The sequence below is a fragment of the Merops nubicus genome, unplaced genomic scaffold (genome assembly GCF_000691845.1).
Source record: "Merops nubicus isolate BGI_N331 unplaced genomic scaffold, ASM69184v1 scaffold43868, whole genome shotgun sequence".
In the NCBI taxonomy this organism is placed as follows: Eukaryota; Metazoa; Chordata; class Aves; order Coraciiformes; family Meropidae; genus Merops; species Merops nubicus.
The window spans coordinates 301-18,004 of record NW_008627181.1 but is presented as its reverse complement, the minus strand read 5'-3'; the positions used below and the strand labels follow the sequence as shown (position 1 = coordinate 18,004).

At 37.3% G+C, this 17,704-nt stretch overlaps 1 protein-coding gene across 1 annotated transcript in view; it reads right to left on the bottom strand.

Moving 5' to 3' along the window:
• Positions 1-7,381, bottom strand: part of GSPT1 (G1 to S phase transition 1) — a 14,789-nt gene extending 7,408 nt beyond the window's left edge. The window contains exons 1-7 of the mRNA XM_008946231.1: positions 7,339-7,381; positions 6,907-6,948; positions 5,834-6,061; positions 4,831-4,864; positions 3,652-3,729; positions 1,262-1,442; positions 748-902 (exon numbers count right to left, since the gene is read on the bottom strand). Coding sequence (XP_008944479.1) covers positions 748-902; positions 1,262-1,442; positions 3,652-3,729; positions 4,831-4,864; positions 5,834-6,061; positions 6,907-6,928 — 698 coding nt within the window. The 5' untranslated portion in view covers positions 6,929-6,948; positions 7,339-7,381. The remainder of the gene's footprint in view (positions 1-747; positions 903-1,261; positions 1,443-3,651; positions 3,730-4,830; positions 4,865-5,833; positions 6,062-6,906; positions 6,949-7,338) is intronic.
• Positions 7,382-17,704: the final 10,323 nt, after the last annotated feature.

Genomic DNA, 17,704 nt, shown 5'->3' with positions numbered 1-17,704 from the left:
AAAGAGTGAGTTACACTTTTTAATCATACAGCTTAAAGGGCCAAGAAGAAAGATGTAGGTCTTTTTATGGCTTTTTTCACATTAACACTCAAGAATTTCAAAACCCTTCAGTAACATGAGCATTAAAGCAGAAAAGAATAACTTAATCTTTTTTATTAGTTACTTAAATATTACATATTGACTTTGATTATTTTTACCTGGCCTGTATCACTGCAAGATTCCCACCCTCCCCCCTTCTCAGGGTATAATCAACCACCATTTTAATATATCATTTGCTTATTCAATTCAGCTTATCATAGAAGAACAGCTCCAAATTATACAGGGTAGACAAAGTGAACGGGATAATAGTGTTCTCACTGAATCTAAGCTAGGAGTTTATCAGAAATGTGTCCAAGCAATTGAGGATGTTGCAAGCTAAACTACTGAGAAAAGAGTTGCTTCCTTTTAGGTTCAGTGTAAAGCTTGCAAGTCAACATTTAAACTACATCAGAAAGCATGGATTTCTTAGATATGGCTGCACAGATCCAAACAGTTGGAAGTGAATGGTTTTAAGGAGCACAGAACTCCAAGCTCAGTCGAGAGATGCCATCATAGGCACTATGCTCTTATTTCTCCTGCAATTTTGATAACCTGCCTTCAGTCCACCAGTCTACTGTTCTTTCAGGAAAAATGGAATTAAAAAACCACTTAGGAATTATTTTATTTCATTATCTTTTAATGAAGATCAACTTTTAATATCGAACTCACCTTTCATTACTCCAGTTTACAGTTGGATCATCCATTTTATTAATAAGAACTATTAGATGTTTCACACCTGCTGTTTTTGCTAACATGGCATGTTCTCTTGTTTGTCCACCTTTCTCAAATCCAGTTTCAAACTCTCCTTTCCTTGCAGAAATAACCTAATTAAAACCACACATTTTAATACAAGTTCTACAATTCTCTCAACAGAACAATTGACAATGGACGATACTGCCTTATTCAAAAAATCACTTTGGGTAGTCAAAACTGGTAAAAGCTTCAAAAAGCACTGGTATATCTGCATTATCCATTAGTTTCTGCATTGACATATATAAAAATGTCATGACAACTGTGGATAATTTTATGAAGCTGTTAAGTTACTCCAAAAAAACCCCACTCAACCTGGAAGGCTTAAGATTTGAAAATGTTGCCCACTAACCAAAAAAATTAAACAAGCACACAAAAAATAAAAATCAAAACTTTAACAGTATATCCAAAATAGAATGTAATTTATTCTTACCAGCACAGCAAGATCAGCTTGAGAAGCTCCACCAATCATATTTGGAACAAAGCTCTTATGTCCAGGAGCATCTAGAATAGTGAAGTGTTTCTTCTCAGTTTCAAAATAGGCACGACCCACTTCTACTGTTTTACCTTTGTCTCGTTCTTCTTGGTTTGTGTCTAAGGCCCATGAGAGGTACCTAAAAAAACCAAGACAATCCACATATTCTATTTTTGTATTAATTTTTACTATATGTATGATAAGTTTGTTCAGCATGTCTTTTTTTCTGCTCAAGTATTCTAACCACCTCTAACCTTGAAACTTTGGCTTTTCCAAGACCAACAGTGCCTTGTTACTCAATGTTTTGTGTCTCTGCCGTGAGCTGCAGTGCCCAGTGCTAGCTCTCCCTCACATACCTCGAAGAATGCAATTCTGAAAAACAATTTTCAGTTACTAAGTTCTCCAGGTATGAGCTAACTTAAAATATTTTAAGGTTTGCCTCAGTTTGAAAAACACTTCTAAATCAAATATAAAATAATTCCTCCTTCTCAGCACAATTTACTAAAAATATCTTTTTTATTTGCACATATTCATATTATGAGAGCTATTACTATTAGTTCTCATTTATTTGCACATACTAAACAGAAGTTGGCTATGAAAAAGCACCTTTAGTCACTCTATCTTTGATGATATCAACTGTTGTCCCCTCCTAATTATATTTTATCCCATCAACCACTGAGAAACAAGTTAGATTAAAGTTAGACAGATTAACAGAATTTATTTTTTTTTTTAAACAATTGTTTAGCTCTTCCAGGTTTTGTGAAAATTGGTGAATAGAAAGTAGAGGAAAAAGTTAATACTCTCACTAAGAAGTAGTAATAACCAAAATAAATTGGCCTAACATACCAATATTTTTCTGCCATTAACAACAGCTTATAAAGATCTTTAGCTTGTCTTTTGTATTGACTGGATCATGTCAGAAGAGACACTGCTAACTCAGCTGACCAGCGATTAGGGAGGGAGCATCAGGGACTATTACACACAAAGATCTCCTTTCCAGCTCAAGAGGTTCCCAAGGCAGAGAAGGCACTAGACACTGGGAATCACAGATCTAGAATCACAGCCTTCTCCAGGCACTAGATACTTGTAATCTTCACCATGGCCTGTGTTTCTGGGAGATTTCCTCCAATGCAAAGGTCAGGTTTTACTCAGCTAACGAGAGTCAAGCAGGAATTTACGTCTGGTAGCTAGATGAGAAGTGCTCTTTGCACATAGGGTTTTTTTAGGGAAACATGCATTTCTGACTGAAATGTCAACTCTGCACTGCAGTAAAAAATTTTATGAATCACAAAGTAAAGCTGCTCAGATTGCAAGACTCTGAACATGTGAAGCAAGCTACCAAGACACTTGGTAATGACAGAGAAGTACATCATACTTCGTTGTATATCATGACATATTTTTAAGAATAAAAATAGCTTTTAAGGAGGCACTTCTGCAACTCACTCTCTAAAAAAGAAAGAGGAAGAGGAAGTCTGTTCTCCAAGAAATCCCAGGGGTTTTGAGGATGGTCTTGAAATACATATTATTATATTCAACTCCCAACAGGGGGATGAAGGTTGCTTGATAAAAAGAACATGTCACCCTTTCTATCCCCTCTCTCTCACTACTATTAGTTCAAAGTCTACCTCGAGTGCTCTATTGCTGCTCTCTCTACCCCTAAAGATGTCTTTAGCTGCGTCTTTTCCAGAGCCCTTTGAACCCCCAATTTCCACAACCACAGCCCAAAATGGAAAGTTTCCCAAAGGAAAATAAATTTTGCAGGAGTTGTTTGAAGGAGAAAGCAGGCAGCTGTATGTGGTGGATACAGATGCACAAAACCAAAACCCAACCAAACCCCAAAACTAACAGGAGGCCTGGAAGAAATCCACACATAACAGCAGTATTGTCTTGCCTGGAGGAAGCTTAAGAACTGCAGATCCTATAGTTACTTGTATTAAAGTGAGATATAAGGTGATAGTCAAAAAATATTCACTCGCTGTCTCCTCGTGTCTGTCAAACTGACAGCTTTCATCTCTGTCCCTTAGGTATGTCTGTGCTGTTTACAGGTGAAAGACATACAGAATGACCCCAAAAGCTGCCTAAAAAAAGTGTCTGCCTCGTATTCCTTTTTACCAGCGAGATTTACCAATGCATCAGAGCAGCAAAACCTGCTGCAATAGGAATCCCACTGTTTTGTATAGTTTTAGTTAAAAAAGTACCAGAGAAAAACAAGTGATTCCTCCCCACACACTGAAATTTCATTCCAGTAGGAGGCCAGAGCTACAGGGCAGAGACTAAAAAAAACCAGTTTCCTCTCTTCATCACAGTGCAAAGAGAAAAGCATGCTGTTATTTTCAGTAAGTTCATACCATGTTTCTCTGTTTTTTTCTTTAGCTTCTCTTTCGTATTTTTCAAGTGTTCTTTTGTCAACCATTCCTGTCAAATACCTAAGAAGAGCATGGGAATAAAGTGCAATTTTATGTAAGCAGAAACAGTTCCAAATAGTTAAATACTCTACAATCCCCACAGATTACTTTGAAAAACTCGAACAGCCTGATGCAAGCAGCAGTAGAAATTTTTTCTCCATAAAAAGCCACCATTATCTGATATGTAAAAGTACACCACTACCACTTCAGCAGAAGTATGAGGAATGCCTTTTTTTAAGCCTAATTATAAATTCTTCTACAGAGGCAATTTTTGAAAAGGAACTACATCTGTTAAGTCTGTTTCTGAAACTTTTTTCCCCATTACAAAGGGATATTCTGCAAAAATGAAAGATCACAAAAAGCTTTAGGAACATAACACACCTGTAGGAGCTCTAAGAACAGGCGTCTCCTTGAACAAAGAGAGTACTCACACATCAGATAATAAAATGCTAATTTGCTCTAGTATGAACTACATGGTTAAATCCAGCATGACAGTTCCAGCATTCCAATTTGGTCAAAACAAAACAAGATGAAAATGCCAAGACAAAGACCTCCCACTTTTGCTGAGAATATTATTTTGAAATCATAGAAATATTTTGCATTAACAGGATAGCAATAATTTCTTCACGTACTACTTTCCATTTCTTGTTTTTCAGAAACAGTAAGATCTAGCTCCATTTTACTTCTGTCTCAAAAATATTTCAGTCTCTAGACACTGTTTCTAAAATAGAGTTAGAAGATTAACTATTATATAAATTTCAAATTTTGAAATCAAATCATGGCAAAAAGAACAAAGTTTAACAAAGGGTTTCAAATAGCATTTCAAAGTGATGAAGAAAGAGTCACATTCTAAGAAAGAGATTCAGTTTTTAAAATCTAATAATGTATGCTTTTGCATATTTGTTTCCATCAAGTAAGTGAAACTCCTATCACAATAAGATTAAATCTGCTGGAATCAATTTACTTACTGACTTTGGAATTTCTTGACAGGGAGAGTACCATATTACATAAAAACGTTCCATGCTGATTAAAGCCACAAAGAATATATTACTCATTTTACTTAATATATTTTAAATTCGCAAGAACAAACAGCAGATCTAAAAACTTTAAGAATTTCCTTACATTATTTGTCCTCCAATAGTTGACTTGCCAGCATCTAAAAAAAAAAAAATTTAACAATTTAAAGAAAATCCTAGACAAAGAAAACAGTTATGAACAAGGTCAATTCAATTATTTCCAAATATATATTTTTAATTGTAATCTAAGTTTTCTGAAGCACCTCTCAGCTTTTTATTTCCATAAAAAATCACTGTCAATTCAATACACTGAGTTTTGAAAAGCCTGTTTTCACACATGTAAACTTGGCATCATCCATAAGAAAAAAACCCAATCAAGCAGTGATCCAGCAAAAGCAAGGATTAAGGGCGTGGGAAGCTCTAGCAAAAGCCCTTTCCCTGCTTCTTCTCTCCCTAGCCCCTAACTTCTGTAGGCTGCCCACTGCTCCATTACTTGTGTGGATCCGTTCTGAATTTACCCGAAGACTAAGTTACAGTATTTTTAAGGGGATAAGAGACTATACAAACAAAAATACAGAATTTACTGTAAAATTCATGACTCAATAATTATTCTGTATTTTTGACACGACTTAAGATTTTTCTGAACCTTGTTGAAACTATTCAAGGGGGCATTTTGCTATAAACACTTCTTTTAACCCTGAATTATGTTCATCTATTCTTTATAGCTCTACAACTTTTAGTAAGAGCCCTCCAAAAATATTTTAAAAAAGCAGAAAAGGAGCTCTGCTTTCCAATTTTGTTCTTTGGATCACACAGACAGATACATCACTTCAGCACTCAATAGAGGTACTTGAGAAGTTATGAATACAGACACTGTTGTGTGCGAGAGAACACAGACACTCTATCCTTGGCACTCGACCCCTGAAAGACCTTCTTGAAGTTTTTTTCAGTTTTCCAGAGCAGCTTCATTAGAATGAGTGCTCCTATTAACTTCAAGACATGGTGAAGACATCCATCTCTACAAAGAGCAGGATTAATTTCTAATTCTCCAAGTTCTAGAGAATGCTCAACACAAAGATCCAACCACTTTACATTCACTTGCAACTTACCTACATGCCCAATGAATACTACATTTACATGCTCTTTTTTAGGAGCACCTGGTGGTGCTACAACAGATTTTGGTTTTGGTATTTCCTCCTCCTCTTCCATCATTTCCTGAGCGCTTTCTTCAGAAGGCCCTGCATCCCCTGCAGGACCACTGCCCAGCTCTGCTTCACTTATTTCTTCTTTGTGATCCCATGACTCTTCCGGGGACATTTCCGTCTCTCCATTTTCCACTAAAAATTAACCAGTTAGATATATTCAAACAGATAATGAAATTAAAAGCAATGACTATGGAGAAAAGCCCCCACCCCAAAAATGCAATCAAAAGACTTCAGATATCCAGTCTCTTCATGTCGTCTTTTATAAAAATGGGCAACTGCTGGCTGTTATTGAAATGATTATTACCTGGAGCCTTCAAACTAGCTTGCATGCTGACATCAGAAGAACTATGATTCACAGGGATTAAGAGATTTCTGTTTTAACAAGGCAACACCTTTACAAGGGAAAAAAACCAATCTGAAGATCCACTCAAACCATCATGCTAGTCTGAATCCACAGACATATGCTACCAAACGTTTTCAAAGAAAAAGAGGGATAATGGTTTACGTTCTCTCAAAAGCCATACACATACAAGGAGAAAGAAACAATTTCCGTGTTCTGATTGCTCACATTGCTGATTAACTTTCATGTTTTTTGTTAATCACCATTTCTCACATATTAATAGGACTATTTTGTAATATGAAATTGTTTCTTCATAAAGCACTGATGTTTTTTCAATGTCCAAGTAATTCAAGGTCAGGCTGGATGAAGCTCTGAGTAGCTTGATCTAGTTGGATATGTCCCTGCTTATTGTGGGGGGGGTTGGACTAAATGACCTTTGGAGGTCCCTTCCAGCCCAGACATTATATGATACCAGTGCTTGATTACCTCCTTCCTAATCTAAGTAAAGACACAACGAAAATTAGTAAGGACCAAAAATGCAAGGGCATTCTTCAATTTTGTTTGCAATCATTCAACAAAAGCACAATAGCAGTATTTTATAGTGCTATCAGATGAAATGGAACAATTCTTATCTTACCAACAGATTCTGAAATTTCCATGTTAACAGCAGCATTTGAACCTAGGGAGAAAAGAAAAATGAATCATTAAGGATACGTATGTACCATGTATCGAAAGCAAACTGGAATGACTAAATTAATACAAGTATAGTTCAGCTGTTTGGGCACTTGCCAATGCTATTTAATATACAAACTCAATTTTAAAAATTCTGCTTCGTGCAAGCTTTATGACCTTGAGTAAACCACTCAGTCTTTATGTGCCTTGCTTGACTGGCTATGTAATTGTAAATAACCACATATAACTGCCTTACAACAGTAATATGAGGATAACAAAAATGAAGATTGAAAAAACTTCACAGGGATTTTTAGAAAGAACACTCTTTGCAGTAATCTTTAAAAAAAATCATGTTTAACGGAGCTGTGTTGCACAGTCAGAACATGAAAACAATTACCTTCACAAGAGGCTGTCTGCTCCTCTGGAGAAGTCTCTACAGATGCACCTGCAGAGAAAAAAAGTTTAACCTGTAAGATACACTGATGTAAACTATTTCTGCACTCAGGCATGAAAGACCATCTCCCAGCTTTATTGCAAGAAGTGAATTTAAGAAAAAAGAACCACCAGACCTCCACCCTCCAAACCCTGTACTAAATATATCCCCCAAGCACAAATACTTCCAAAGAACACTGCCTACAAGTTGTGAAGATAATGCACCAGTTCTAAAAAAAAGTTTGATTTTTTTTTCCCCCCTACATGGAAAGACACTTAAGTTTTAAAGGAAGTATGTTTTTCTAGACACAGTTTTACCTGCCCATCATTTATGGGCATGCTGGCTGTTTTAAATGTTAACTATCTAACTGGTCTTTAAAACATCAACCCAGTTTCATTGTGCGGTGGCACAACTGTACAGAAAGGTTCTGCCAGGTTCAGCATACAGGCATACCTACAATGCTATTGCACTTCAATCTCACATACGCATCAAGTAGAAAACTGAAACATCCTATTAAGAAAAAATTTTTAAGATCTTCTAGAGTTACTAGGGTTAAGAGATGATAAACTCATTCACAGGGCTGGTAAGTTTGCTGGTCCTCTTAAACACCATAATACTGTCACATTACTTGGAGGGCAATCTCACCAGTCACACGCATAAAGGCACAAGTGATTTTTGTTTTTTGTTTTTTTTATAGATCACAACCTTTTCATGCACAAAACCATGGCACTGAACTATATGTTGAGGTAGAACTAGTTATTAAACTTACTAAGAGGGGTATGTTCCAATTAACAATTACACCACTTGATGTTTCAAGGCATTATTCCACAGGATCAGGGGACTTTCTATAATTATACCTAAAACCTTAACCTATTTAGTTTTGTCTTGGTATAAATTCAACTTCATAGTTCTTTGAAACAAGTTCATTACCTTATTTTCTTCAGCCACATACCAAATTCATACCCTGTGTTTAGTTGCACTCCAGCTCTCCTTCAATCCCCTTATAAAAACATAGATCTTATGGCATTACTTCCTCTATATGCATGACAGGACCTAAAGATGAAACAAATCCCCTCAAAGGAACAAAAACATCCAGAGGAGGACCTGTTTCTAAGCCTCTTTGCTCTCGTGCTGTTTGCGTATTTGCTGCAGACTCCTATAAACTGGAGCAGTGCTGCAAAAGCTGGCAGAGGGCCAGAGGCCGAGGCTTGCAGGCAGGGTGAATGTGGGTCACGGCACAAGAGCCGCTGGGCAGCAGCTACCAGCGGAGGGGGCACAGCGACACCGAGGAGACAGTGCCGAGCCAGGTCCCCTCAGCTCCCGCGCCGTGTCGTACCCCAGCAACCCCAAGAAAAAGCTTTAACAGAATGATTTGATACAGCAAGTAAAAGCATAAGAATAGAATGCACTGAGATTCCTTGTAACAAAATGATACATTACTCCCATTTGAGAGCTGGAAAAGACTCAAATCAGCCCATTTATGAGCACGGTAAGCAGGTGGCACAGAATCAAGGTATGGTCAGAAAATTGTTGGTTATTTCACACATGCTATGGTTGGGATGCATAAATATTTTCATTACAACATCAATTCAACAAGCTTTTGATTTCATTCCTGAAGTCTGTCCATAAGGAAAAACTCATTAAATGGCAGTGTTTATGCACTTGCCTAAAAACAGAAGCTCTGCAAGTGGCTGAAGAATGGTTAAGTCAATCAACAGCATTCATAATAAGGTCAGGTTTTACTTTCTGGTCCACAAGACAGCAGGCATAGAGATGGGAAAAAGAAGTTTCTTCACAAGTAACAGAGGAGGTAGGAAACTGGTAGCAAGCTGTTAATTTTTCCATGAGTCTAGCACACAAGAGAACCAGTGAGACAGTTTGTGTATAGATCCTAAACAGAACTAATGCACACAATCAAGGGGCAGCAGATACTCAGCTATGACCACAGCCACTTGTTAAATTCTGGTCACTTTGGTACACAAGCCAGGAAGTAGATGCTGAATTACAAGAAACATACACTGTTCCTTCAAAGCAGAAAAGGAATAAAAACCACGCTAGAAAAAGTTCCTTGTAAAGAAAACAAGTATAAAAGTAAAGAATAATAAACTCAAAAAGAGCAGGCTTTAAGTGATAAAAACACCCATCCTCTCAGTAATTGTTTACTTCTGATAAACAATTTCAGGTTTTGTCAGGTTATTTCAATCAACTTGTACACTGCAAACAAATATCCAAGACTAAAGTCTGACTTTAAAGGGCGAGTTTTATCATTTGCTCTGTGGAAATGAAGAGATTGTCAAATATGCCTTGAAGACACCACTTGAAAAGAAGGATGCAGCTCTACTGCTTCTCAGTCCACTGGGTTGCTGCATTTTCCTCTCTGTCATCTCTTCTCTCCCATCAGCCCTAGTAAAAGCATAACTATTGAAGCTCCACAAAGAGCTCGGCTGACCAAAAAATGAACCAGCAAAGAACCTACCAGCTTTGGGGAGGATCAGCACTCTGAAACATCATATCATAGAGGTGGAAGAGCACTACTGATGCCATGGTAGGGAGGGCACAAAGGCATTCAATAATTTAAGGAAAACCACTTCACCTTTAAGTTCCAGTTCTGAAGCACCCAGGGAATCCTTGGATTACATAAAAAGGAAATAACAATTCTGGATCTAGTTGAGATAGGCTTACTACGTAGGAGTCAGTACTGAATTAGGACATGAGAAGTTGTCCAGACTCTGCACTACCCCTGTGGCAAAATGTTTGGACAGATCCAATACACTGAAGTAACCTTGCTTAATTAAGATAAAGACAGTCATTGAAACACAATACCTTTAAAGATGAAGGAAAATGAGAAAGGTTCTAAGTAAACCATCCAAGTAGATAAGCAAAGTTTTTCATTTTGTGTTTTCTGGAAGCCAGGAAAGTACCTAACAAGGTTTATGGTTAACATAGCTTACTATTCTTGTAAAAACACCACATAAAACAAATTAAGCAAAAGTTAGAAAAATCTGTAACATTTCAAGTTCAACTTGAAAACACTAGATCCTCATTTGTGAAAATCATTCAGATTTGAATCCCTCTCATATGGTAAGATCCCTAATGTAGTCTGTATTAAGATTGGTTTTAAACCCAGAACATAAATTATGCCAAATCTTCAAGTAATTATTCAAATTATTTTATTTACATGTGATAAACAACAATTAGATTTTACATAGCAGCCTCCGTACTCCACCTTTCCTCAAACTGTAAGCCAAGAACTGTTGTTGCAACCTTATTCCCTGTATTACATGAAGTGAGTGGTTTATCTTTAGTCCCTGAACATCAGAGCCCTAGGACATTTTTTTGAATATAACATGTTGTCAATGCCAAAGGCAAAAATGAATACACATACTACATTTATCTACCAGTAGACCATCACACAATACATTATGCAATTCAGAGTCTTGTCAAAATAAAATAAGTTTTTTTACTTTTTAAATATAAAATTCACTAGAGGAATATGCACGCTCCCAATAAAGAGTCCAAAACTGCACAATTTTTAAAACATAGCAATTGGTCTCTGAAGTAAAGCTAACGTCCTAAATAAACACTGGAAGAATCTACTCTGTCTATTTAATTCACAGAGCTTTCTACCACAGCTGATGAGTTTGTTGCGTATCCCATCAAATTTTGTACTTGCATGCATTTTTGTTGTACAATAACCAAAGCTGCACAGGTAGAAGAAATTAAAAATTACTACTGAACCTCTGAAAATACAGTTTTAAAAAGGTATAAGCCAGGAACTTCACAGCATTAATTGTTCAGAATGCTTGTATAGACAGAGTAGAAGATTGCTTTATACTGGAATCTATACTAGAATGGAACAAGATCTTCACATGCAGAATAGGTATAGCTGCTAAACTGGGAATCAGTATTAGAAGAACTGCAGTTAAAATACAGCATTAAAGTCAAACTCAGGTGCTAAGGAATAATAACAACTTCATCTTTCCATGAACTGCATTATTTACCAGATGCACAGAATAAGCTGAGAGATGTCTCCACACAAGCAGATACTCTTCAAGTGGTTAACAGGTAACTCCCCAGAATCAGTTCCCTGAGCAAAATGCAGCCCTCACAGAACTGATGAGAGGCTGTAATTTGTTGCTATGCATGGCAGCACTCAGCTCCCAGCCTACTAGCTGCTGGAGTGGTAAGAACCTACACGGTCCTGGGACCTGACAATTGAGGTAGACTATGGGGTTAATAAAACGGTTTGCACATTGGAGCATAGAGAGAGATTAAAAGAAAAAAGAAGAAGAGGAAAAAAAAGCAAATCCCGTTTGCAAGAAGTGTCTTATCTACAAAACTGAGATGCTCTGTATAGGGAGGTTGTTGTTGCTCCTCCAATACAGGCATCAAGATCCTTCACAGGAATTCCTGGAAGGCTGAAGAGTGAAGAAATGCATGACATCTTTTGGTATGTGATTTGAATACCTGAATTCAGTACATATTTACTCAACAGTCAGTCTCAACAGTTTCACTTAATCACATAACAGGTGAGTGCCCCCCCCCTTTTTTTTTTTAAAAAAAAAGGAAAGCATAAAGGGAATTACATCATAATAAAAAATAAAGGCCCAAGTCAAACACACAGACCATGAAAACGATAAAAAAAAACCCAAGAGATTCTTAGTTAACCAAAACCACAAAAAATTACTTCAAGCACAAAAAGTGCTAAAGTATTTAATATTCAGTATTTTAAAATGAACAGAAATAAAAGGTTTTTAGGAGTTCACAGCAATTAAGGCAGTTGTTTTGACCGTTAACTTAAACCTTTAATTGTTTTCTTCTTGTCTCTCCTGCTTCATAGCCTATGCCTTAGCTTCACCAGCAGACACACAGATGTATGCCCTGTTTTTAAAACACACCAGTGTGAGAGCAGCTTTTGTAGTTTTAACATGACTTTGTAGAATTCACAAATAAAAATTAGCACTTGCTTTGTATTCATAGGATTCTACTACATGCTAGCTTAGTAAAAGATCCACCTTCTTCCTTCCCCATGAGGACACACCTTAAGTTAAGCTTATCAAAAACTGACATGCTTCTTCGCAACTACATCTAAGAAAGCTTATGGGGATTTTCAGGGAATATAACGAAAAACCCTTTTCCTTAAGGCCAAGTATTTGTACTCAGTTTGTAACTTGATTTTTGAACCAGATAGTCAAGAAAGTTCTCTCATAACTCAGTAAGAATAGATATTTAAAAAGCCCCACAAAACCAAACCTAAGCACACCGGATTTTTTAGCAGATTAAGCTCAGGATCTTAACATTTACACATAGAAGAACAAAATTGACACAATCTCAGACTCTTCTAGAAAACACATACTTAATATTGCATCACCTGTCCTAAAAGAACTTTTGTACTGAAATTCAATCAGTGTCATTTTCATATAACCTCTTCAAAACAATCATAAATTCCACTGATAAAATTTTGATGGTTTTATTTCTTTATAATTATAATAATAATTTATCTTAGGTTCATACAATCAGCTGCTTCTCTTGCTTGCATGCCTCTCATCACAGGAGAGAAATCCCAAAATTCTGAAAATGGAATTGTAAAACCAGATTGTCAATGGCATATAAGAATTACCCCAAATAATTTTTGTATTAATTTTGAGAGAGGACTCAAGTTCTAAGATAACATCATGCTTTCAAGTACATTAAGTTGGTAGCCCAGACCCCGCTGCTAAGCACATGGTCAGCAGGCTGCAGGCAGGCTCCAGGACAGTTCATCCAGTCCCCAGCTGGCTCCCAGCAGTCTGTCTTTTACCGGAGTCATGCACAGGCCACAAGCATGATGAATTATTCTAACAGGAGCAACATAATCCTGGCTACCTTCCTGGGGACAGTTCAGATGTAGACAAAGGACATCTGTGTAATACACTGGCACCTTGACTGCATCACACAAATATATTATATCTGATCATCCACAAGTCAGTGCCAAGACATGGAGCCTTTCTCTGCACCAAGCGTTTTCAAAGAGGTCGTGCAGCTCATCTGTCTAGAGAAGCTGATACAGAAGAACACTGGTCTAGATAGTCAAGCAGTGACTCAATTCAAGATTTTTTTGGTACTAAGAATTTATTCTATATACAGGCATTCACAGTACAACACTGATTTGCTGTTTAAAGCTACTGAGCATTAAGAGTAGTAATACCAACACCCTATGTGTGAGGAAATGATCAGCATGTGGCTATTCAAATGTCGATATGTGGAAACCACGCAGACCTTTAACATGAATGCTTCTTGAATGGTGGTCTACTGGTTTTAGACAAGACTTTCTTAGCAAGTTCATATGCCAAGTCAAGTGTCAAGCACTGAATTGTCAAAGAGCCCTAGAATACAGTCTAGAGAGAACGGTGTAAAGCAAGCGATGACCAGCTTTGGGGAACGCGATGATGTGGATAACTCATCCTATTTCAGAAACAACAGGCTTCAGAACTGCAGAGGATATTAAAACTCCCTTTGTTTCTGACTGGCATGGCACAGGGTGGGCATGTGTCTAAAATATGTAGATGCCTCAGTTAGCAACAAGGTCAAGAAAAATGAAGGCTGGGAAAAGCAGAACAACAGATGCTATATCCATTTATTTACAGCGTTTGAAGGCTGAGGATGTCCAGCTGCTTGAACAAAACTATTTCAAAAGTGACTACTGCAGGCAAGTGAGTATATTTAGGGATTGAAGCAATCTAAAGGGCACTGATTAGTCCTGATGTTTGCTTAGCTCAAGACTGTAGGTGCAAGTTGTTTAAACTGTGGTTAACAAATACATTCAGAAATTTATGTGAAGTGGTCAAGAGAGCTACTAAATGAAGCAGTAGCACTAACACCACTAAAAGAATAAATGCCATCTTTCCTTACACTAGCTGTTATGGGTCACACACTTCTTGTTGATTTTACACTAATGACACTTTTTTTCTAACCACAATCACTTCATAATTCAAATCCTTCAGACTGGAAGAGACCCCAGGAAGTTATCTAATTCAGTCTCCTGCTCTGAGCAAAGTCACCAGAGAATACTTAAAAATTACTTCTAAAAAGAAAAATGAAATATGGTAAAGTCCATACAAGGAAGCTGTGATAGGTTTTACCAAGCCTGTGAATATTCAAGAACTATGACAAAAACTGAACCACAAGAATGCAGGCTGATGCTGCATTTTCAGAAATTTTCTGCTTCTGTCATACGCGAGATCCGGAGAACCTTGGATAGCAGAAATCTTGTTAATCTGGGGAGTGCACGTGCACAGGTTTTAACTATTCCCTTACCTCCGTACCATGCCTTCACATAGAAATAAAAGCCATTCAGATGCAAGCACACCTTACATATGCTTACAAAATGAATAAATCCTAGTACAAAAGTCAGTCACAGGTGCTATAGAATGGTGAAGCTGCAAGGTGCAGATCACGAATGTTTAGAGGCCCTGACACGACCTACTAACACTTTAGTGACACTCGCACCGTCTCCATGTAGCTGAGTTTGCTCGTCCAGCAGCAGCTCCCTGCAGGAAGTTTCCAGGCAAGCACAACCTGTTCATGACAAACCTGAGGTGCTCATGGGAAGGGGCTGTGCTGCAGCGATGAGTGGCGCAGGCAGAACCCAGGAGTCACTGTGCCACATTTCTGACAGACTCCAACAGAAATTTTATGCAAATGACTTTGACTTGGACACAGTTTGACAAAAGCAACTCCTCATAGCTACATTTTGGAACACACTGTTTTTAATCTATTCCTTAGGTTCAAAAATTTAAATAACATAGGCTTTTTGCATATAATCAAATGATAATTTGATTTAAACTAATTCTGAATCTATCTGCAAGCAAAAATTATACCAGTGGTAACCATCAGTCAGATATTCTCCCTAATACACAATTCACAATCAAAAGAAATCACAGACAAAACAGAAGTTGTAAAGTTAACCACTTGGAATCCAGGTCCCAAGAGTATCCAAGTTTTAGAAAGTTAACAACTTGTTCCCTAAATGTCTTCTGTCAGTGTTATTTCAGTGCTCTAAACAAAGGTGACAGGAATTTTACACTAAAATCATAAATTCAGCGTGCATGAAAGGAAACACTATTACACACTACAGCCACACAATGGAGATCAGTTCTGTGGAATTTTTCTATATGCCATGCACCTACTACACATTCATCTTGAACTACAACAGCCTTTGAATAGTATAAAGAATTAGGACTCAAAACCTCACCAAGAGAAAGTTCCAAGATGGAAAGTGTTACTAGAACCTAATTTTAAGCCACTTATATCCTCAAAGTGACACCCAGCTTTTAGATTCTTCCTAAGAACCAAGGCTAATTTAGATTCTTCCCAGTATTTTTACAGACCTCAATGCAGATGATGAATAGAAATATTTTTTCCCCCTCTCACAATATAATGAAGAATGAGTGCCACAGAACACTTAATTCCCTATGAGAGCAAACTGGGTTGCTGAAAAGTAACCTATTCAGCACCACTGTCTAATCCAATGTTGCTCTGACTTACTTCCAGAGCAAGCTCCACCTAGATCTTCTGGCCAGGAAAGTAGTTGTCACCTTAGACGAACATCTGCAAGGACAAGGCTGACAATTACTTTCTGAAACTGAGCCCATCAGACCTGGAAGAGTATGTAAGAACTAGAGTATTCCAATGAAAAAAAAAAAAAAGGTGTTTTTTTTTTTCCAGGGAGTGGAAGGTGCATTGGTTTGTGGTGTGGTTTGTTTTGGGTTTTTTTTGTTTTGGTTTTTTTTTGGGGGTGTGTGTGGTTTTTTTTTTAACTGCTGATTTTTTGTCTGCTTAATCTTCAGAACATCCAGCTTAATTATAGAAACTCAAAATTCTAAACATTAAAGGAGATATAGAAGCAAAATTAATTCCAACCAGGTAGATTATAGCACTATGTAGGAAATGTACTCAGCAGCTAAAATGGAAAGAAAAGCTATCCTGATAACTCCAGATTATCAGGAAGCTTCCAGTAAAGTCATCTTAAGTCTCTGGAAAGATAAAGCTCATCACAGGCCTCAGAAGTAGCAAAAGAGTAGAGAAAAGGAGAGTGTGAAGAAATAAATACAGTGAGCGGGTGAGGAAATGTAGTTTAAATCCTACCCAGGGGAAAAAAAAAAGAAGGAAGTCTTAGAAGAAACCTTGAAAGGAGACAGAGAGAAAACCCAAAGTAATTCTTATAACATTCAAACCAAAAGAAAGTTTTCAGTCAGAGTACTGATTACACAGTTTAAAACAGACTTAGATTCATGTTGCAATGTCTGAAAGACATACTAGAATGGATTTTGAAGATTATTCAAAGGTGCATATGTTCAGCACAGCCTCAAGCTATCTACCTTTACGCCTGTGAACCTTAACATAGACTTTTAGTCTAAATGGAATCCAAGCCTGCCCATGGCTTCTTAAAAGTATATTTTAATGCACTGACATATTGCCTGCCTGTGTAGCACAGGAGCTACAACTTCTGATAAAAATCAGGAGTGCTGAATAGCTGTAGAGAATACATAATCTAATATTTGTTCTAACATAAAAAAATGGGTTAATAATCTGTGATGAAAATTTCAAAACTTCATATAGGAAAATTACAGATTTTAGCTGTTAATATCAGATAACTTTAGATACTAGGGAAAGCAAGACTAATACATTAAATCAGAATGCAATAAGCAACAACCAACAGGAAATCGTGACCAAGAAAACCATAAAGCAACATCCAAAATATTAGCTTGTTTCATATTGTACCGATAAGGATACAGAAAATGACAGAAAAAAAACCAGGAAGGTGTTAAACTATCATACTCAATCAAGTCTGAAACTCCTTAGCTGCAGGAGTGACATTAAAATGCTACCACAAAGTTAACTAGCACATCTGATGTTTGGAAGGACCTTCAGTTTGGAGCTGGAAATTAAAAAGTAGCTCTCCTTTAATTTCCTATATGCAAAGTAAATGCAGTACAAACACTGGTTGCATACACAAAGATCCTCTGAAATTGAAAGCTGGGTAAATTTCCAAGTTATTTCACTGACTGAGGCCATCCGGACAAACTTACCTTCCCTACTAACCATTTATCAGCATTATATTGGAAAAAAATAACTCCTTGATATAATCTTCAGAGAGACAGTTAAGATACATCTGAACCACCGGTGGCTAAAGCAGTGCTGCCCACCCCAACAACACTGAATTCATTGCCACCAAAATCTTCAACAACTTCTCTAGAGCTTTAGGAAGATGAGAACTGTGCTGTTCTCTCTCGTCGCAGGTGACCCTTTCGAGTCAGGGTACGAGGGAAACGCACACAGGACCCACTCG